The sequence below is a fragment of the Silene latifolia genome, chromosome 2, assembly GCF_048544455.1.
Source record: "Silene latifolia isolate original U9 population chromosome 2, ASM4854445v1, whole genome shotgun sequence".
In the NCBI taxonomy this organism is placed as follows: Eukaryota; Viridiplantae; Streptophyta; class Magnoliopsida; order Caryophyllales; family Caryophyllaceae; genus Silene; species Silene latifolia.
Window position 1 is genome coordinate 192,616,748 of NC_133527.1, and position 22,309 is coordinate 192,639,056.

At 36.7% G+C, this 22,309-nt stretch overlaps 4 protein-coding genes across 7 annotated transcripts; 1 reads left to right on the forward strand and 3 right to left on the reverse strand.

Moving 5' to 3' along the window:
- Positions 1 to 2,667: 2,667 nt before the first annotated feature.
- LOC141644088 (ninja-family protein AFP1-like) lies at positions 2,668 to 7,412 on the forward strand. Of its 2 annotated transcripts, XM_074453533.1 has the most exons (3): positions 2,668 to 3,031; positions 3,234 to 4,249; positions 6,707 to 7,412. In XM_074453533.1, the coding sequence occupies exons 2-3, from the start codon at positions 3,256 to 3,258 to the stop codon at positions 7,135 to 7,137; spliced, it is 1,425 nt and encodes a 474-aa protein (XP_074309634.1). In that variant the 5' UTR covers positions 2,668 to 3,031; positions 3,234 to 3,255; the 3' UTR covers positions 7,138 to 7,412. The 2 variants fall into 2 exon arrangements, with proteins under 2 accessions (XP_074309634.1, XP_074309633.1); XM_074453532.1 differs by having other exon boundaries at positions 2,722 to 4,249.
- A 39-nt stretch (positions 7,413 to 7,451) lies between these two features.
- On the reverse strand, positions 7,452 to 9,993 carry LOC141644089 (uncharacterized). Of its 2 annotated transcripts, XM_074453534.1 has the most exons (3): positions 9,732 to 9,993; positions 8,039 to 8,982; positions 7,452 to 7,955 (listed from the first exon to the last, which is right to left on the reverse strand). In XM_074453534.1, exons 2-3 carry the CDS (start codon positions 8,902 to 8,904, stop codon positions 7,595 to 7,597), a joined length of 1,227 nt encoding a protein of 408 aa, XP_074309635.1. In that variant the 5' UTR covers positions 8,905 to 8,982; positions 9,732 to 9,993; the 3' UTR covers positions 7,452 to 7,594. The 2 variants fall into 2 exon arrangements, with proteins under 2 accessions (XP_074309635.1, XP_074309636.1); XM_074453535.1 differs by having other exon boundaries at positions 7,835 to 8,982.
- A 742-nt stretch (positions 9,994 to 10,735) lies between these two features.
- On the reverse strand, positions 10,736 to 14,282 carry LOC141644090 (putative inactive purple acid phosphatase 1). Of its 2 annotated transcripts, XM_074453536.1 has the most exons (12): positions 14,029 to 14,282; positions 13,839 to 13,930; positions 13,636 to 13,702; positions 13,385 to 13,507; positions 13,154 to 13,246; positions 12,921 to 13,050; positions 12,690 to 12,771; positions 12,484 to 12,616; positions 12,188 to 12,393; positions 11,982 to 12,107; positions 11,224 to 11,533; positions 10,736 to 11,143 (listed from the first exon to the last, which is right to left on the reverse strand). In XM_074453536.1, the coding sequence occupies exons 1-12, from the start codon at positions 14,203 to 14,205 to the stop codon at positions 10,838 to 10,840; spliced, it is 1,845 nt and encodes a 614-aa protein (XP_074309637.1). In that variant the 5' UTR covers positions 14,206 to 14,282; the 3' UTR covers positions 10,736 to 10,837. The 2 variants fall into 2 exon arrangements, with proteins under 2 accessions (XP_074309637.1, XP_074309638.1); XM_074453537.1 differs by lacking the exons at positions 13,154 to 13,246; positions 13,385 to 13,507.
- A 592-nt stretch (positions 14,283 to 14,874) lies between these two features.
- On the reverse strand, positions 14,875 to 21,790 carry LOC141644091 (putative inactive purple acid phosphatase 1). The gene is made up of 13 exons (XM_074453538.1): positions 21,299 to 21,790; positions 19,620 to 19,814; positions 19,391 to 19,482; positions 19,201 to 19,267; positions 18,943 to 19,065; positions 18,546 to 18,638; positions 18,175 to 18,304; positions 17,472 to 17,553; positions 17,150 to 17,282; positions 16,684 to 16,889; positions 16,473 to 16,598; positions 15,778 to 16,087; positions 14,875 to 15,383 (listed from the first exon to the last, which is right to left on the reverse strand). Exons 2-13 carry the CDS (start codon positions 19,788 to 19,790, stop codon positions 15,078 to 15,080), a joined length of 1,839 nt encoding a protein of 612 aa, XP_074309639.1. The 5' UTR covers positions 19,791 to 19,814; positions 21,299 to 21,790; the 3' UTR covers positions 14,875 to 15,077.
- Between the last annotated feature and the right edge of the window lie 519 nt (positions 21,791 to 22,309).

The following is a 22,309-nucleotide window of genomic DNA, read 5'->3' on the forward strand; positions in this document are numbered from 1 at the left end:
GTTAATTTAAAATTCTTTTTATGTCGGTCAATAGTTTACAATTTTCTAATTAAAATGTATTAGTAAATAGTTTAGACTTTACTCATCTAGTAAATAAACCAATTCATATGAATATGGACCATTAAGTTTCCTCATTTCAAATTAATTTTGATTTTTTTAATAATTATTGGTATAAACTCATTATTGTCTTTACTTTAATAATTTTGTATAAAACAATTATAAATTATTGAACAAGACAGAAGTTATAAAAAGTAATAATTTAATGATAAAATTGATAGGTAAGCAAAGATCCATGATAAAATTTGTATCAAGAAATATTTATATTTTATTACAAAATGTCAAATATATCTGTCTTATGCCTCATTTAGTTCATAAAATAATTAAACGGATATGTTAATTTGTAATGCACGTCATTTAAATTCTTACCTCGAAGTTCACATGAATGACAATATACGTTTGATTATTTATGCGGGAGTTTATTTTCTAGGAATTTCCAATAAGCATGAGGGGGTTGATAGTTAAATTCATTCATTATATAGGAGTTGGAAACTCCCACATTTTATTAAAAACGGGTAATCAAACAATCTCCAAAAACAATAGAGAAAATGCACGTGGTGCCCTTGAAGTTTCGATTTTTGCCCGAAATACCCAATTTTAGGTTCCGGAAATCTTTAAGAGGCTATAATTCGTGTCTACGAGTTCAGAAAATGATAATTTTTTTTTTTCAAATCGATTATCTTTTCGAGAATTACGATTTGAAAAAAAAATTATCGTATTTGGAACCCGTGGCTAGGAGTTTTTGTACGTCAAAGTTTTTTTTACCGAACAAACTTTGAGTGACCATATCTCTTGCTCACGAATTCCAAACTCGACAATTTTTTTTTTCAAGTCGTAGTTCTCGAAAAGATAATAAATTTGAAAAAAAAAATCGTCACTTTCTGAGCTCGTAAACACGAGTTATAGTCTCTTAAAGTTCTCTGGATCAAAAAATTGGGTATTTCGGACAAAACATCAAAGTTGAAGGGCACCGCGTTCATTTTCCCAAAACAATAATTTATTGAATTTTAGAATTTCCATAGATTGGGTGGACAGTCAAACAAGACGTTAATCTCAAACAAATTAAAACATCACAAATTCTCTTTATAGACGGTGCATAACCGTCTTCTATAGTTATAAATGGACCAAATATCCACCAACTTAAAGCAGAATAAGCCAAATATTACCACCTTAACTCCAAATATCACCAGTGTTATTTTTTAAGCTATAACAAGTAGTTAATGAGAATGTCATTGGACGCGTGTCAACCCTTTCATCATCTAGGAACAACCGAACAACCCCTGAAATAATTACTCATCTCATTCTATTTCTTTTCCTTTTTTCTTTTTTATTATTTAATGAAGAAATAGTTAATTTTGATTAATTAATGTATAATAGTCACTTATTCCAAAATATATTTTAAAATATTATGTTTGGATCAACAGGGAGACGAAACGTGTCACTCTCACCATCATATCATTGCCACATGGCATTTCTCTTTACTTTCTTTGTCTCCTTTTTTTGGGTATTTTAGTCTTTTTAGTATATTCTTTTCTTCTTTAATCATACTCTTTCCATTTCCGAATAGACTACTATGTAAGGGCATTTAGCAATAGACGATAAAGAGTTTGTAGATAAACCTCTAAAATAATGGACACATCATCGTACAAATTCTTTGACAAACCTCTATTGCTAATGCCCTAAGATGGTCTTATATAAATACTACGGAGGACTTCATACTCACTATTAAATTAAATGAATATTAGGGGGTGTTTGATAAATGGTATATTGACCGATTTTTAGCATATTTAAGGTTTTTAACATATTTGACCAATTAATATGCTAATTTTAATGTTTAGTAAATAACATATTGAAATAGGATATTTGGGGTAAATATGCTGCTTATTGATTAACATATTGTAAAATAAGAAAGTTTATTTCATTTTACAAAGAAAATTAACAATTTACTAATTCTAATCTGTCAATTATCAAACACTAAATTAAGTATGTTAATTGTAATATGCTAGTCAAACCTTCTGATAAAATCTGTCATTTATAATCTGCTTATGCTGAAATTAATCCGTTATTTTACCAAACAAGACCTTATTTTACACATGACAAGCAGGTCAATTTGGGCCGATAGTTTTAGGTTTGATAAAATTCGAGTTAGATTGACTGATTGAGTCATTTCGACTTTATTATTATCAGTTAAATTCGTGTTATCAGTTCAAGTGTCGAGTTTGAGTCAATTGGGGCATCATTTAGGTTTGACATAATTCGTGTAAGATTGAGTCATTTCGAGTTTATTATTATCATAAGTTTATTTAGGGATAATGGATAGTAATTCAGGTTACGAGTTATGCTCGAATTCTCAGTCAAGTGTCGAATTTGAGTCAATTTTACAAGACCTACTAAAGATGCAAAACCATAATATTGCGAACCAAAACCATATACTCCCTCTTAGTCGCAAATCCGATTTATTTGTTGCAAACGTAAAAGAGTAGACTGTAAACATTATTGTGAGACGGCCACTATCCGTCACAAGCTTGTGACGTATAGTGTCCGTCACAAATAAATTGCCTAAAACGAAAAGGGTGAACTGTATAATAATAATTTTAATAAGTTTGATTTAATTAACGTTATTTTTAAAAAAAATAAATTCCACTATTCTTTCCAATCATTCAGGGAGGAAGAGTGGGTTTCATCTCTTTGCATAGTTGAGAGTTCCCTCTCTGAATTTTGAACAATTCAGAGAAAAAAAAAAAACAATTTTTTCAAAAAAAAAGAACAAAAATTGTGTGAAGAAAAATGGAAAAATGCAAGCAAATGAAATGAGAATTAAATTCAATTAAAACAGAACCCTAGAAAAAACGTTTTGTTGCAGCAACAAGTTCAAGTTCTACACGTGTTGAACTGTACAAGATTGCGTCTTTTCTTGAAGCAATTCAACAAAATTCAAAGTTTTTTCAAGTTTTCTTTGAATTGCTAAATCTGGGTAATCTTTTTTCTTCTCTATTGTTATCAAAGTTTCAATCTTTTTATATTTTCCACCAAAAAAAGCTCAATTTTTCTTTGGGTTTATCTGCTTTTGATTCATAATTTCATGTTTTTTCAGCAAAAAAAAAAGCTCAAATTTTGGTGGGTTTAATCTGTTTTTTATTGATAATTTCATGTTTTTGTTGTTGTTGGATGGACAGTTCATCAAAGAGTAAAAAACCCATGGGTGAATTAGTGAGCTCTAACACAAGCTTAAGCATTAGTATTAGCAATAATAATAATATTAATCTTAGTAGTAGTAGTAGTAGGGTAAGAAGTAAGGAAATGGAGAATATGTCATTTGAAATTAGTAAGTATCCAAGAGATCTTTTACAAAGATTATCATCAAGGATAATTAGTTTAGATGATTCAAATATTATTGAAAATAATGATGAAGATGATGTTGGTGATGGTGATGGTGATGGAGATGAAGGTGGTTTGAATCTTGGATTAGGGTTATCATTAGGTGGAAAATTTGGTGTTGATAAATCTAATAAAGGGTTAATTAGGTCATCATCAATTGCAAGTACTATGCCTTTATTTAGGGATAATGATGATGTAGTAGGAGGAGGAGGAGGAATTACACCACCACCAATTGTAACAACAATGGCAAATAGTACTAGGAGTGGTGTGTCTAGTCTTGTGAGAACATCATCTTTACCAGTCGAAACCGAGGAGGAATGGAGGAAAAGGAAGGAGATTCAAACATTGAGGAGAATGGAAGCAAAACGACGTCGGTCCGAAAAACAAAGGGCTATGAAGGATAGTGGGGTGGGTGGGAGTGGTGGTGGTGGTGGTGGGAGTGGGAGTGGGGGTGAGGGGGTGAATGTGGAGAGTATGAAGTTTAGAGGGAGGTTGGAAAGAGAGCAACAAAGTTTGGGGATTACTAATAAGTTTATTGGGTCATCAATGGGGAATTTGTTTGGTTCATCTACGCCTCCGCCACCGCCTCCTAGTAATGTTGAGGTTAAGGGGAGGAGGACTACTTTTGGTAGTTTGCAAGGGTTTTTGATCGCCCAAGGTCAGTCCCAAGCTCAAGTCCAAGCCCAGGGTCAGGGTCAGGGTCAGGGTCAAGGTCAGGGTCAGGGTCAGCAAGGGTCTTCTCAGGGTTCAGGGGAATCACAAGGGGGTGGTGCATCTTCTGGGACTTCTGAGCTTGAGAGCAAAACTCATCAAGGTGAGAACTTTAATTTTAATTATAATTATAATTTATTTATGTTGATTTATTGTTTTGGTAATTTTAAAGTTTGGATCTTTGAGATGTGATGCTTATGATTAGTTGTGTGTTTTGTCTTGAGTTACTGAGATCTGGTATTGGATCTAGTTTACATCCGACTCCCCTTACCACGCAATTTGCCGTAGCCCTTGAGGAAATGGGGTAATGTCGTCTTATTGTTTTCTGTGGTGTAATCTGGATGAAGTCAAAGTGATGGTATGAGTTTTTGTGACTGATTATTAATCTGCTCTGCGCAGGCTATCTAATGCTGAAGTTAGTTTGGGTTAATTTCCCTAATAGATTTGTAGCACAGTATTCGGCCTAGAGGTGTCGATGATGGTTATGATTCTGGCCATGTAGTGTGATCTGTTTCATTGGTTATTGTTAAATCTAAATCTACTCGGTGACTTTGCGATCACGTCATGACTATTCATTCTGTCGATGTTTATGAATATGGCCATGTAGTGTGAGCTGTATCATAGGTTATTGTTAAATCTAAATCTACTGGGTGACTTTGCGATCACGCCATGCCTATTTACTCTGTTGGTTTGGCTTTTTTTTTTTATTATTAATTTTTTTTATGGTGTCGCTTGATCAAGATGATATTTTAAACGTATCCTTATATGGGTATGGTAATCTCAATTTTATGAGCATTGAAGGATTGTGTATGCTTTTTCGTTTTGACTTTGTTTGGATAGATGGATATGGAGGGAAAGCGAGAGAAGGGATATAAAGAGGGACAATTTCTCTTGGTTGGTCAGCGGGTGGTTTGAGGTAAATGGAGGATTTTTTCAACACATGGAAGATCTAGAAAATAGAAATACAACGATCCTTCCATTTCTGTCCTATTTCTCTCCCTTCTATCCATCTTATTTTATTTTCTTTGAACTGATCAATCTATCCTATTAACCCGACCAACTCGTGGAATTACCCTCTCCTGTCCTCCAAACAAGGCAAGACCTAGGGCTGTAATGTCGCCGTAACAACTCTTGCCTAAATGAGTGGTAATTTAATGCTTTGAAATGGGGAGACAATTATAGCTTTTCCGATTGAAGAGCTCAATCTGTCTAGTTGTTCCCAGGATAACCCTTAAAGGTAATTCTTAATAACAAATACAGTATTATTCTAGATGCACAGCTTTGAAGCATATGTGAGTGTTGGACCTAAATTTTACATCTTTGGCATTTCGAATGCAATGCGGACAGTAGATTTAATGACGTAGCAATTCGTCCCTGAGGGAAATGCTATCCTTTTTCTGACTGCTGCTACTTGTACCGTAGCATTTGCATGTTTGTGCCTTCTTTATGGACTTTAGAGTGTAAATAAAGAGGCTTACAGTTACGCCTTGCCTTGTTTGGATGATGGGATTTGAGCGAAAATTAAGGAACAATTCTTGTGTTTGGTCGATTAATCGGATTGAAGGGACCCATTTATCTATATTGGATACAACGTCATGTCGTCATCTTAATAAATAACCTTGAAATGGATCCCCCCCTTCTAAGTGGAAGATGTCTCATACCTTTATGATTAAGCATCCTACAGTATCTCCACTCAGGATTGTTTTTTCATCATACCGTAGAATGGTAAGACTCCTAGTGTGACTTGTAAACTTTTTACCGTCTTTTCCTTTTTTTTTTTCCTTTTTTTTTTGGGTGGGGGTTAATAGTTGATAAGGCAAAGTTGTCTTTAACGCTACCATCTAATATGATTACGCTGATTACCCTTTGAAGGCCTTTTATCGAAAGTATGGGAGGGGCCGAGGGGTTGATTTTTCTTCCCTGAGAGAGTAGAGACTAGAGAATATAATCACTCATGAAAGGTAGAAATGTCTGCGAACATAGCTGAAAAATCACGCGGGGCCTCTTGACAACTGTTTGAATCTAGGCAATGTTAAAAATCGTCCATGGTTTCTGTTACGCATAAAATTAAATCCGTGGTTGGTTGCACAGATCTGATTTTGTCTCCGGTGAGTCCATTTATGTGCAATTGTGGCAATTTGTTACTCGACTATGGAAACTGTTTTCACATTGGAGTCCTGATTCCTGATCATCTGCTGAAGTTTTATTGTTAATTTTATTTTCTGAACTTTCCTTTTAAAAGCAATGCTGTAATGAGTTGATGTCGTTGGTGTTGCCGCCCTTCTAGGAGATTTAATTCAACTTACTCGAGTTTATATGCCTGAAAAGAGTAATTTGTTTTGCGTCTTATGACATCTTTATATGACAGTGTAAGCATGTTATGTTTTTCTAACTGTTTTATTCAACAGACATTATGTCAGTTCCTTAAAGGCTCCCGCTTATGGCAATCACTCTTAACCCTTGGTAAAAACATATAAAGTTACCTATCATAGGCTGTTTTCCTGCGTACGTGATTGTAATATAAATTTTTTTAACCTACTATTATGGGACTGTTTCCTAGCCTCCAGCAGCTGTGGTGAAGCAAGAAGCCCGGCTAGTATCCAATCCCTGCAAGACCGACCTAGCCAGGAAATGTCGGGCAGTCCTTTGACTAACAAAGGCGACACCTCCCAAAGAGGCGGGACTGGGCCCGAGACTGAGAGCTCATCAAAGCAACCTATGATTGCGAGTGAGAATAAGAAACAAGAGGCGGGGTCAAGTAGCGGGATTGAGGACATGCCATGCGTGTTCACGATAGGGGACGGACCAAACGGGAGAAAAGTCGAGGGAATATTATATAGGTACGGTAAAGGAGAGCAAGTTCGGATAATGTGTGTTTGTCACGGCACTTTCCTGTCGCCCAAAGATTTCGTCAAGCATGCCGGAGGGAGAGACGTTGAGCATCCCCTTAGGCACATTGTTGTTAGCCCTTCTTCGTCGGTTTTCCAATGAAGCATCCATACCCTTTATTGCTCATCTCCCTTCTTTAACCCGAAAAGGTATACTATTATTGAGATATTTCATGTAGAGTTTTATTTCATGTACCAGGATAATTTTTTTTTTCATATTTCTTAAGAGGAATTATATTTACGACGGATCTTTTTTTTTTTTTTTTTTGTTTGATGAGAAACGGCGTTGTGAAGGACAACGGCATGTTATATTAATGTCAGAATAATACAAAGCTTATTTAACTTAATTAGTTAATGTCAAATATCCGTGTTCTTATATTTATGTTGTTTTGTACGAAATTTTCACTAATGCAAAGAACAATCGACTTTATAATAAAATTGAATAAATCGAATTAAACGAGCATACAAAAAAATAGGAGAACCTCCTATTCTGTTTGATACTAATCGAAGTTCGTCTACAATTCACATACAAAAGCACCTAATTTAGAACTATACATCATCTAGCAGCATTTTAGCGAAAGGCTCTTTTTTGTTGAGCAACACGAAGAAAGTCGACATGTTTGACAAGAGATACAAAACGGACATAAGCTACACGAAAAGCAAGAGAAGCACGATCTGCAAGAACCGCAAGAGAAGCATGATGTGCAAGATTTGCAACTGAAGCACGACGTCCAGGATGTGCAAGAGGGACACGAGAAACATGAGAAACACGAGAACAACGAACATAAAGAACCGCAACATGGTAATCCGTAAAAGCAACATTTTCTGCGCGAAATTTTTTGTTCTGGGAAGATAATCGGTTGGTGCGACATTGGAAAGTTAGGTCCCTTGGGCATGATATTCTTTTCTCCCTCGTCTAATCTAAAGAACAAAAAACGTAATTATGAGAATCTTAGCGCGTGTTTTCAAGAAAGTACGCGTAGTTGAGAAATTAAGGAACTTACAAAGGGAACGCAAAAGAGTAATTGCTATCTTCGCTTGTATTAGATCTTAAGGAGACACTAGACGAATGTACGCTTTGTCGTTGTTGCTGTTTTTCTTCTCCGTCTATTCTCGTCAACATTTCATGAGCTTCCTCTGTTATTATTTTACTGGTTTGTTCTTCACTACCTTCACTTTCAACATCGTTAGAATCAGATAAACTAATGGAAGTTTTACCCGACTTGGTTGGTATGGTTGGCGGACACTTAGGTGGTTCCGTCTCTTCACTGGATTCACTTAAATCCTCGAGTTTCTTAAACTCTCCGCTTAGCAATATGGATTGTTCTCTATCAATACTTGCATTATTACCGAGTTGCAGGCTAAATAAAGAGTCGTTAGACGCTACACTCCATTCTCCTGGTACACCAGAATTACTCCTTTTAAATACTGCAGAAGGGATCCTATTTACGTCATAATTTCCGTCTCTGCACATTTCCTGCACCGGTGGACTGTGCAGTAATAATGAACATGTTTTAGGACTCGTACCACTGTGAACCTCAATATTACTCGCATCTGAATGTTTGAGAAGATTTTCTCCAGGGAAAACCAGATCATCGGATGAAGACCCTGATAACGAGGAAGTTGATTTACGCGCACTTTCTAAATCTTCTATAGACGGGGAAATAACGTCTAGGGCGTCATTATCCAGAGGAGACGGTGGTGAATCGTCCTCTGTTGTATTATTGTCATTTGCGGCTTCAGGAAACATCAAACGCCAACTTTTTTGTGGCGAGTTGGATTCGTGCTCCGGAGTATCGGAAAGGTAAGTTGCTGAGATAGGATTGCTTCCGTTTTCTGATAATTGACGTATTAGATCATCATCAACCATCTCAACAATGTAATTTTCTTTCGAATTTCAGAAATATGAGGCGTGTTTAGTATCGTCACAGTTCTTTCCTTTCGTCTCCTGTATCATATTGTAAGGTTGTGGAAATGTAAGCATTCTTAAACAATTTTGCTAGCATTATCTTAGCCGACATCTGCATGTCGAGTTAAATGTTAATGGTTACTTGCATCATATGGAAATGTAAGCATTCTTAAACAATTTCTCTAGCATTACAAATTGTTACTCCATATGATACAAGTAACCATTAACTCGACATGCAGATGTCGGCTAACGTAAAGTAAAGTCATGAGACCTGGATAACCTAGATAGTACATCCGATGTTACTTTTAATAACTAGATAACGTAGATATCCAGGTTTCATGACTTGACTTAGTACATCCGATGTTACTTTTCAAAGTCTTTCCAATGTTACAACGTAGATAGTACGTCCGATGTTACTTTTAATAACTAGATAACGTAGATATCCAGGAAAAGTAACATCAGATATACCAAGTCTTTTCAAAAAAAAAAAAAAAAAAAAAAAGCTTTTCAAAGTCTTTCCAATAATAAATTTCGTGTCTAATTCATATTAAATTGAGAAATTTCATATCCTAATAGAAAATGCATGTAGGTGATCGTATATAACTATACGTATAATATATCATGGTCATGACTAAATGAATAATAGGCACAACCATGGACATTTTTTTGTTTTCTGATCACATACATGATAAATTAAAGATAGGTTACATGCACGATAATTGAAAAGAAAGGGATTATACTAACAAATAAATATCATATATATCATTCATAAAATTTGAAAGATTTACCTTTATTTTCACGAATCTTAAAAGATGAAGCAATCGAAAAGATATTCGATTAAAAATGTTCACCTTAATTTTATTCTAGAATTATATGTTCTTTGTAAAAACCTATTTTTTTGAACATATGTTTATCAAATAGATTTAATCACCTTAATTTTATTTTAGAATTATATGTTCTTTGTGAAAACCTATTTTTTTGAACATATGTTTATCAAATAGGAGAAAAGAAAGAATATTAAACCTCAAGACAATTTTAATTATGTGGATTAAATGAAATTTAGAATAAAAAACTAAAAAAATAAATAAGAGTTATTGTCATGATATTTTTAAATGAAATTTTAACTACTTTATGCCCAATATAACTTTTTTTTACAACGTGTAAAACTTTAATTTTACAACTCATACTTGAGTAAATCCGGTTAACAATTGCTAATCATCTTTTGTCTCATTTATCATGTTTGCTTATTAACAATTTTTTCTATTTTAGGAAGTTTTTGTAAAGATTTGGGTTGTCTAACAAATTTGAAAGATCCAGTTATTGTTGTTAAAATGAGGAGAAAAAGGATTATATATTACATCAGACTCCATATATATTTGAGTTTTTGTGTATTTTTTTCGAGCTTTATAAAGTTTAAAAGTTACATGTTAGTTTTTTGACGTCAAAACTCAAATTTTTCTGAGTTTATAGGTAATGTTTTTGATTTATATTGTAATTTTTTTAGTTTTATGTTGAAAAGAATGAACTCAAAAACTTTCTAATAAAACTCATAATTTTTAAAACAAAACTCAAAAACTTTATCTTATGCTCAAAAACTATACCATCTGGTATAATATATCAGATATATAATCCACTTACTGTAAAATGAAGTCTCAAATTGTAAAGAAATCGTATTATATAAACATAACTGCTGGTTTTGGTCATCAAATTTACAAGCTTTATTGACGGAATTCAGTCCAAACCTTGGAACTATAGTACGTTTGTTCATTTATATTTGAGGCCTCATTTTTTTTTGGAGAACGGGGCCTGCATTTATTTTAAGACGTCCCTGATGGCCTGATCAATACCAGTAACAGCACAAAACAGTAACAGCAGAATGCAGTGAGTTGCTTAATCAAGTAGCAAGAGTGGTCGGGGCGCAGCTATCAACAGCGCAAGCCAAGATGTCCCTGTAATCTCTCGATATTCTGAAGGAGTCGTAAACCTTACCATCTCTGCTCTTTTTGTACTCGAACAACAAGTTTGAATGGTCGAATGCTGTGAGTTTCGTAAAGCCATAATCAAAGTCTCTGAATAGGCTCCATTTGGGGTGAACACTGGAAAACTCTGTAAGACTTGCTCCTGCTCCTCCCGCTACAATATGAATGGTACCGTTCAAGGGGCCTTCATAGTGATCTTTCTCTTTTCGCGTGCAGGTATTCTGTATTAGCAGTAGTCAGGAGGAGAATTTCAGCATACAGTGATAAGATTTACTGACTAAAAATGAGGATTTAGCCTTACCTGATAAATAGGACATGTTCTTTCGTAATTGTGGACATGGCCGAAAATGGCAATGTCAACTTTGTACTTCTGCCATAGCTTCTGAAGGCTTTCCCTTCCCATAGGTTCCTCCGTGGTTCCTTCGTTAGCATAATACTGGTTAGACGAATAACCAAGTACACGATGAGCAAGAAAGATAAGCCATGGTTGCTTTTGTCGGTCCACTGATGCGAGACAGTGCTCAATGAATTTGTACTGGTCTGTCCCTTCTCTCCAGTCTTCTTCTGTGTGGGCTATGCAGAATCTGAACATTCCGTAATCTGTTGCATACCTGCAGGTGGGGTCAATTTCAAATGGACCTGGTCATTATTTTGCTGTTATTCAAAGAGAGAGTTGATTTTTTTTCAGATGCCAAAAACCTGTACTCGGGCTGGGCTGGCCGGGTTCTCCAAGTCAGACCCGGGCCAGGCCAGGGGGAAGGGCGGGCTTGGCCGGGCCGAGCCGAGCTGTGATATGCTTGACCCGGGCCAGGACCCGAGGCGGGCCAATGGTGGGTCGGGCTGGCGGGCCTAACCATTTTACTTTTTATTTTTTTTATTTTTGCTAAAATGGCGGGCCAAGGCCGGGCCGGACTGGAATTTCATGGCCTGGGCCAGGCCAGGGTTAACGGCGGGCTAAAGCCGGGTCGGGCCAAGTTGCATAAAATAACGGTTAAGACGGGCTGGGTCCGGGCTGGCCCGGGTCAGCCCGTGCTGATGGCCATCTCTACCATGCCATACCAGAACTTGGCTCGGTTTTCTGCAGGAGTGTAAAACATTGCTTGAGCAGGCACACCACATTCTCCTCCTGAATCTTCACTCCCATAGAAGGAACCTGATCCTGGCCAGTCTCGCTCGTGGTTTCCACTGTATCGACAACATGGGATTCTGTCAGGACAAAAGCGGGTACAGAATATATCGTCAAGGATCAGAAGAAAGTGAGGAACCTGGCAAGCATGTAGGGAACTTTAGAGGCAATGGGTTCAATCTGAGCAGTAAACTGATCCCACTGAGACAGGTACCCATTCGCGTAACATATGTCTCCTATGTGAAATACAATGTCAATGTTCTCCAAGTCATTGATCAGCTGTTTAGTGGTGTTCAGCGAGCCACGCTGAAAGTTGTTGTACTCATTTGACCCATCAATCTCATCCTGCAAAACCACTGCTTAAATTACTGATGCTCATACAGTCATACGTTTGGCAATCGTCCTGTGAAAACCACTAAACAGAAATATTATGACCTTGCCCATATCTCCAAAAATGACGACTTTCTGTAAAGACGCTTGACCCGGGTAAGGAGATGATTTGAACTGATACATTCGACTCCACACATATGTGCCGTTCAATAGCCTGTGGCCTAATCTATAAGTATACCTGCAGTATATATTAGAAAACGGTGTCACGTAATATTCTAGACTCCAGGACTCTAATAGGGAGAATAGCATACTTAGAATTAGGCCAAAGCTCCTTCAGAAAGCTAGTGTGTATAAACCCGGGATCACGCCAGCCCACTGTTCTTGCTGGAGCACCTGTGCAGCGCACATTTGCGATTTAGCCCACTGTTCTGTCTCGAAATCAGTAACCCAAAATAAACACTATTTGACAGCAGTGTGTATTTAAGACAATTATAGTTACAGAAGTTTCGGGAAATCAGTTGAAGCTCATAAAATTCAAATACCACACATGCTATTTTGCTGAAATGTTAAGGTCCCAGCTGGTGACCGCGTTCTTTCCCCTTTTTTAGGTCCCCATCCAACAAATGGTTCTGCCTCATTGATCCCATACCCGCTTGTCCACGTTACAGTCATCTGCATTTAGTGTTAAGCATCAGGTTTAAGCTTCAGTTTTTTTTTTGCGGCCTACAGTTTAAGGAAGATGATATAAATAGCAAAAGGGTGGAATGATTCTTGCCTCATTCCATAGTTTCCCTTGAGCTAGTCTTGCGTAAAGTGGCGCCTTTGGATTAGCAAACACTATTGGGTTGGAGACTGCTACCAGCTTCGGCTGTTACAGCATAATAACAACATTACCGCAGTTTCTGTTAAGACATCAACCTACAGCCTCTGAAACCGCAGATATGTTTTCCAACTATTCATAATGAAAATTGGCCGAAGCAACAGAAAGCGATAATATCAAACGTACAGTCAACAAGCTGCCAGTAAATAGGGCGAAGGAAAAGTCGGATCTTTGATTGATCAGCTGAAGCTTCAGTGTCCCTTTGCCAGTCTTGTTGTACTCAGGACTCGAGTAATTTGCATATTGAAACTACAAGGTTACATACGAAACATTATCAATTAGAGTTCAGATATTTCATATTTGTTTCAGATTTCATAATTTCAGGTAGTATTAGACAGTATAGAAGCCTAGGCGTGTTTGCGCAGTCACGCACTAACCTTAATCGGAGCAGTACAGAGCAGAGGAGGGAATGCTCTTGCACTTTCAGGTGCACAGGTAGCAGCACTGCAAACCATAACTCATTAGTTAATACGGAGTATACAGTAGCAGCGATTTCTTAGTCTGTCACAAACTTACCACGAGTTTCTGAACATTACTCCATAGCAAACATGCTGATTATATAACTGAATGAATGATATACCTGAAATTAGCAGGCGAAAATACTCCAATCCAATCACCAGTAGATGGCTCACTGTGCTCAAAATCTAAGGTCACCCATTCCGAGTTTGCACCCTTCACCTCAGTAAGAGTAAACAACATCAGAAGACTAAAAAATGACAGCATAGCATAATAATCGCGGTATCATTAGAACATAAACTCGGAAAACTTACTTGGACTCCAAGAACAGATGGAGATGCATTGATGTAGGCCATATCATGAAGCGCAAATTCGGTTTTATAGATTGCAATGTTTGATAGAGGCTGATCACCATCTGTTCTTACTTGCTGAAGGGCTAAAGAGACCCATAAAATTGACAGTAAACTCACATAATTAAATAATTGAAACATGGGAGTACTAGAATTTCAAATACTACCAAGTTATGTTTTTTTTTTTTTTTATGTTTTATGTAATTAAATAATTGAAACAAGGGAGTACTAGAATTTCAAATACTACCAAGTTATGTTTTTATTTATTTTTTATGTTTTATGTAATTAAATAATTGAAACATGGGAGTATCTGAGAATATTTTTGAGAAGATTCCACTTTGATTTTGTTGTTTATTGCACAGCTGCATGATTAACATTTAGACAATTACGTTTACTTGACTATGTAGTACTTCGTATGTAGTATGTGCCAGTCAGTAGCGGATTCAGAAAAATTTCTTTGTGGTTCCCATGAAAAATATAGTGTACCTATTTCTACATAAAAATACAAATTTACGCTATTTTTACCTAAGAATTGCACCATACTTCAAAAAAAGGTACCAGTACCACAAAAAGAGACTAAAACTTGCAGTAATTGACAAAGTAGCTTGGTTAATCATGACTAAAGGTTTTTGCGACGGTTTGTCGGAGGGAATACGAGAATTTTTCCGCTCATTCTTAGATGTAACCTCCGAAAAAAAGTCTGAGGCACGATTAAAAGCAGTGAAACTATGCATGACAAAATCAAACATAAAAGCTGTAGGTTCACAAGAACACGTGAACCTGTTCAGGATCGGACCAAGTTGCTTTCGGTTTCTGGACTTAAGCGCCGAGGTAACCAGGCCAAATTAAAATTTCATTATCTGAAAAACTGAAAGAGTGCGAATCTGAAGTCCGCAACAAAACAATAAGCATGGAGAACTAACTATGAAGATGGTATGGTTGAAGGGATACATGATTACTTGAATATCGGTATGTGTGTTTATCCCAGATTCTGATGTACCTGTACATGTTCACTAATATGCTAAGGTTGTGGCAGGGCAACTATCTGTTGCGCACGCCAATATGTCTCGGTAGTCCCGAGTGATTGTGAACGAGTCGTGTACTGACCCGTCACTGCTCTTCTTGTACTCGAACAACAAACTCGAGTGGTTAAATGCAGTGAGTTTAAGGAATCCATAATCGACGTCTCTCACAATGCTCCACTTTGGCTGCAGGTCTGAAAACTCTGCTAGACTGGCTCCACCACCTCCGGCGACCACATGTATCGTCCCATTTAAGCTTCCCTTGTAGTGACTCTTCTCTTGACTCGTACATTGGCTCTACAAAAAGTATCACCCACGATTTAACTTCTCAAAATATTAATCAGAAGATGATTTTTCAAAATGTTATAGAAAAATACTCCCTCTGTCCCGGTCAGGTCATTTGTTGTCCTTTTGTTTTGGCATAAAGACCAAGAAAAGAGGAGAGAGCCAATTACTAAATGACATGTGGACCAAATTGAGTGTGAATGAGCAAATTGTTCATCAAATGCATTCCTAAAATAGAAATGACAACAAATGACCGAGACACCCAAAAATGGAAAAGGACAACAAATGACGGGGACGGAGGGAGTATCAAATTTTAAAACTCGTGCGTTGGCTCTGCAACTATACTGGTTTGACAGCAATCCTCAATGCACAGACAAAAATGAGTAGATGAGGAAAGGAATATAACCTGATAGACGGGACAAGTCCTCTCGTAATTATGACTATGGCCATAAATGGCAATGTCAACCTTGTATTTCTGCCATAAGTTCTGAAGGCTATCCCTACCCATAGGCTCCCCAAATGTTCCCTCTGCAGCATAAAACTCACATGACGAATAACCAAGAACACGATGCGCAAGAAAAATCAACCACGGTTGCTTCTGTCTGTCTACAGATGCAAGACAATTCTCGATGAAATTGTATTGTTCTGTTCCCACCCGCCAATCATGTTCTGTATCCGCTATGCAAAACCTGAACATTCCATAATCTGTGGAATACCTGCCCATGGAAATTGATGACGCGTTTTAGTCAGATGATACTCCGTATGTCCCAGTAATTTCAATGTTAAAGATGAATAAAAGAAAAATTCAATTTGGTCGGCCAAGTCCCATCTATACTAAGGATATCTTCGATATAAAGTGCAAAACTCATAAAAAAGGTAAATATTAAGTTGAACTTTCACTGTTTTTTGCCAAAAAGGAAGACTATTTTATTACGGAGTATGATTTACCAAAAATGTTATTTGGATGAAATTTTGGTTAAATTACATTTTAGGTCACCAAAGTGGGAATTATCTCAAACATCAGGTCACCAAAGCTGATTTGCAAAACCCGACTACAATACACTGACAAAGTTGAATTTAGGACATCAAGTGTAGACCTACCAGAACTTTTCCCGGTTTTCAGCAGGAACATAGAACATATTCTGAGCCGGGACACCGCATTCTCCTCCTGAGTCCAAGCTCTGGTAAAAGGACCCTGATCCAGGCCAGTCTCGTTCATGATTTCCACTGCAATAATGAAATAACTATGAGACTTGATAAGCACCGACATACAAACTTGATGTTTAGAGAAAGGTTGAAAAAATTAAGTGACCTAGCAATCATGTATGGTACAGTTGAGGCAATGGGCTCGACTTGTGCGGTGAACTGGTCCCACTGAGATAGATAGCCATTAGCATAGCAGATATCACCGATGTGGAAGACTATATCAATGTCCTTCAATTCTTTGACAAGCTGCCTAGTGGTATTTAGAGAAGCGCGCTGGAAATTGTTGTATTCATTGGAGCCATCTATTTCGTCCTGAATGAAGGAACAGGGGAAATTACTCTTACTACCAAGTAATACAAGGAAAAAAACATGGCTGCACAATGCAATTAGTACAATAACACAAAAACGTATTAGACCGAGTCTCGCATATGAGGCTAACCCGTTATTAAGGCGTTAACCCTATAATTAAATGATGATTAAAAAGGACTTGGGTTGGTCTTACATGTAAGGCTGTTTTATACAAGACTCACTGGTTAAGAACTAAGAAGGTATCCACAGTGCAGGTATGTTACCTTTCCCATATCTCCGAAAATGACGACCTTTTGCACAGAATCCTGACCGGGAAAAGGGGATGCTCTAAACTCATTTCCTTCACTCCATACATACGTGCCATTGTGCATTTTGTGTCCCACCCTATAATTGTACCTGCATAGATGAAAAAAACCATAATCTATAACAAGAATGGATGCGAAGAAGCTTAAACGTATTAACTTGATCGAGGAATAAAATTTGACCCGTCCCTAAAGCTTGTATATGTTCTGATTCTTATCTAAATGTTGACTGTAGTCATAGCTTATTCAACAAAAAAAAAGCACCAAAGTTAAAATAACATACATTAAGTTGGGCCACAGCTCCTTCAAGAAACCAGTGTGTATAAAGCCAGGATCACGCCACCCCACAGTGTTTGCCGGTGCACCTGTATATCAATGTCAATGGGACTATTAACAAGTTGAAAGATACTTAGATATATGATGTAAGATCATATGGTTGAATTGCAAATTCATAAAATTCTCAAATTCATGGGAATTTCGACTTCACAGTATGAGCCAAATAACTAAATAAGCAATCAAATTAATCACCTGTGGCACTACATGTTAGAAATATCAGCCGTACAAAATCAGCGTAGGAATTCATAGACTTGGCACAAAAGGTATACTAGGAACGTATATACAGTAGAGGATTGAATCTTCTAGTGAATCCGATCATCATTGAACGAGAAAACAGAAACAAATTTTAAAGAAGACAATAACAGAACAAAACCATGCATTACAACTTTACAAGCATCACCATACACCTTGAAAAAGGTATCGGATGAGGACACTATTATACATTAATACATGACACATCTAGATCCTGAAAACAGTGGCATCCTAGATAGTGATGGTGCAGCATGAAGAAACATATCTAAAACTCAAACAGCTTGAGCCCTGACTACCCTCTACAATTTTTACCTCAGTAAAATATGTCAGAGGGTCTATATAGCGAATAGCATGAACGAGTCAACAAATACATGAGAGGAAGTTTAGAGCGCACATACCGCACATGCTCGTACGATCAAAAGTTAGTGTTCCAGCAGGGGAAATGATCTTCTTTTCTCCTTGCAAACCCCATTGAACAACAGGAATTGCCTCATCGATTGAGTACCCACTTGTCCATGTAACAGTCATCTGAATATTGATTCATAATATTTTTCAGGGAAATTATATAAGCTACCATTTACGTTAAGGATCACACACTTAGAACAGTGACTGATAGCTTAAATTACAGCATAAAAAAATTTAGTCACTATGTACTGCTGTACATGCCTGATATGCACTGTTGAATAAACAGTCATATGATTCGCTTCGGTTCTCTGGAATAAAATTAAATATGCATGATTAACAAGAACTAATATAAAGTGAAGCTTACCTCATCCCATGATTTTCCTTGAGCCAAGCGGGGGTAAACAGGAGCCTTGGGATTTGCAAAAGACACGGCGTTTGATACAGCAACCAGTTTTGGCTGTTGTTGAAGAGGAGAAAACCACGGCAATGACCAGTCTTAGTTCATTTTTAAAGGATATAATCAAAGATAAAAACAATACTACATGTTTATCACTAGTTAAGGTTTCTTGAGAAACTCATATTTCAAGTATTGGTACACAATACACAATCAAGTGCAGTATAAGCTGCACAACGAAGTATTTCAAAACGTGCATCACCTCTTGTTACGTGACTTATGTTTTACGGAGTAATAAAATACATCCGATAGGAACATAATGCACATGGAATCTAGAAATAGGTGATTAAAAGTACCGAAAACGCACATATAGTAGTCCACCAGTAAACAGTCCAAACGAAAAGTCACTCCTCTGATTGATCAACTGAAACTTCAGAGATCCAGTACCCGTATGCGCATACTTAGGACTTGAGAAATTTGCATATTGAAACTGCAAGCAAATCATTAGTTGTCCTTTAGAACCATATAAATCAAGTGGTCGTGATTAAATGCACTTAAGCTCATGATTGATCATAATCAATGGAAGGCCTTGATCGACCAACCAAATTAAAGACATCACACCCACCTTTATAGGAGCAGTGCATAGAACAGGAGGTATAACTTTCGAATTCTCTTGTACGCAAGTAGATGCACTGAAGATCATTAATCAAAAGGGAGGGTCATTAGTATGTTCTTACAAAATTTCATATTTGTCACATAACCGCAACAAAATTGACATCAAGTTGGCTCAGCCTAAGAAGACAAATGCTCTTTACCTGAAATCAGCGGGAGAAAACACACCAATCCAATCATCAATTGTTGGACTGGGGTAGCTGAACTTCACAGAAACCCATTCGATGCTATTCCTCTAGATAAAAGTTTAAAGCACGTTAATGGCATATATGGTCATTTTTGTTTGAAAATCTAACAAGATAAAAACAAAATGAAATATCAGTTACTCATATACAGGCTAAGTTTGCCCGATTTTAAAAAAAAAAGCTTTACCCCGTGTCCAATTATCGAAGGAGAAACTGTGATATAAGCCTTCTCATGGACTTCAACTGTTGCCTTGTGAATAGCAATTTTCGACAGAGGTTGATCTCCATGGGATACTGCACAATGAAAGTTTGTCCCACTCCAAAGAACTGCAAATAATGTAAATAACAATCCTCTCATCCCCTTGACTCCTGACAAAATTGACTGCACACAGTCGAAGAGCCAACAAACTGTTAGTGAAATGCTTTTATGCCCTCCAATAGCTGACAATTTCCTATCACTTTTGCTACAGTATTTCTGCAGAATTATACTAAAGTATATGATAGTACAGGAAGCAGAACAAACCATGACAAAATCATACAAAGAAGAGGCTATAAACTCACACAGAGTTGGTTACATGCAGCTTAGCAAGTTCTAAATTCGAAAAGAACGATATGAGATCCTTTAATACAAACATTTTCTACCCTTTATTGTTAGATGAGAAATTATTAAAATTTTAGGCAACTGGAACAAATTCTCCATCTTGTGTAATTGTCTTTTCCTTATGGTCAAAATCTTTAGATACACTTTTCGAGTTGCTTACTCATCACAAAAATGATAAGATGCATTTTTTTGACTTCAAAATATTTTTTTCTGACTGCTGTAACAAACAAATATCAAGTCTCAAGACTCTGAACTGCAAGTAAACTGTCAAGTATTTTGATACATTGCGAAAACATCCATCTATGCAATTAGGGTATTACTGAAGGTTACTCGAAGTCTTCAGCTCGGAAAATTAGTAGCTTTCAGAGTTTCAACCCTCAAGTAAACCAATGGCGCATTATGCTTGCAAGACGCAACTACTTGGATTTAAAAAAAAAACAAATGAAAAATTAAAACCCAACACTATCAACAACAGCAACCATTGAATGCATAAACTGCTAATGCAGGGTTTCCGATGGTTCAGATTTACTCACTCAACCATACTTACCCTAGTAACTAAAAAATGTCATACTGCTTCCAAGCACCGAAAATACCGAATCAAAGCACAACTGCACACTCCTCGCACCCTTTTATATTACTAATATCAGCAGTAATCACAAAAGCTATCAACTTTAATCAAAAACTCTCACCCATAGCATCCCTAGATTCAAAAAGACCGTTCTTGAATCAATTTTGAACAAAAAGGTGATAATAACATTGACCAAATTCAAACAACAATCAAAAGAAAAGGGTAATCAGCAAATTCAGCAACTTCCCTTTTAACAGAACAACAAACTCTAAATAAAACAACGGCTTTTCTAACGTGTGCTCACAGTCTGATACTAACATTGACCTAGTTCAATCAACAATCAAAAGAAATGGATAATCAGCATCAAACACACCAAAGCAAGCAAATATAACAACTACACCTTTTAACAAAACAACAAACTTTATAGAAAAAGACGGTTTTTCTAACGTGTGCCGAGTGATACTAACATTGATCAAGTTCAATTAAAAAAACAAAAGAAATGGGTAATTAGCATCAAACACACCAAAGCAAGAAAATATAACAACTACCCTTTCAACATAACATTAATTAAACTCTAAACAAAAGAACGGTTTTTTTAACGTGTGCCTACGGGGTGATACTAACATTAATTAAAGTTCAATCAAAAATTACCCTTATAACTAAAAATCTAAAAGTTCCTGCAGCAATGAACACTAACCTGTGTGAATGTTTGAATAGGGTAATTGCAGTATTGGGTAATCCACAAAAAAAGGGAAGATTCTTAAAGAAGAATTGAAAGGGAAATGAGTTGACTATACTAGTATTTGACTTACTAAAGTCGTTAAATATGATAAACTTAGGTAATATATACTCCGGATACTGCGGCGTTGCGGGTTCAAACTTAAGAAAGGATATGCCTTTCCTGATCCATAATTCCGTTATTTGCTGATCATATTTATGGGAAAGATCACTAGATTTTGTACAAAGTGGTCAATTTTGTCACATTGAGTCATCTAGAGTTTGGATAGACCCACTTGGTTAAGAATTACGTCATCGGGACGGATAAACGGTTATTCGGATTGGATATGGATCGGGTGAGTTTGACTCTGGATTAATTTGGGTTGTGTTTGCATTAAGTTTGGGTTGAATCGAGTTATTTAGTTAGGGTATGCTTATGTTGTACGGAGTATTGTTGATTTGTTATCGAGTTACTTCTATTTAGGAGTAGTGGTTAGTTTAGAGCCAACAAAGTTTGTTGGATTAAGTCAATTGGACTGAGGGTCATGTTCGAGTACACAAATTAAGTTGAATCAGTTTGAATCGTTTTCGCTTAGTCAACTTCCATTATAGACACCGTTATGTATGTTCCTATCGAGGAGACATAGACCTGATAAAATGGACCCAAATAACTTGATCTGACACCAAATTGAGAACTCGAGTTTCACTTTTAATCCGAATTAACCCGCTCATTATGACCCAACCCGAATGTCTCATTGTTGCACACTGATCATTATCTTTGGTTAGGAAGGACACATTTATGTTCGTCCTGGAGGACCTAAAAAATATTCTTTAAAATAATTTGATAATAATTCACCTAAGCATGACTCGAATCCAAAGTGGTCCGACCCGATCTGACCCAAATTCTTGCAAACCCGAAAACTAACCCGACTAGCACTCGACCTGGTTGACCCATTTGTGAGGTTTATAACCAAGACATATATATAATGAA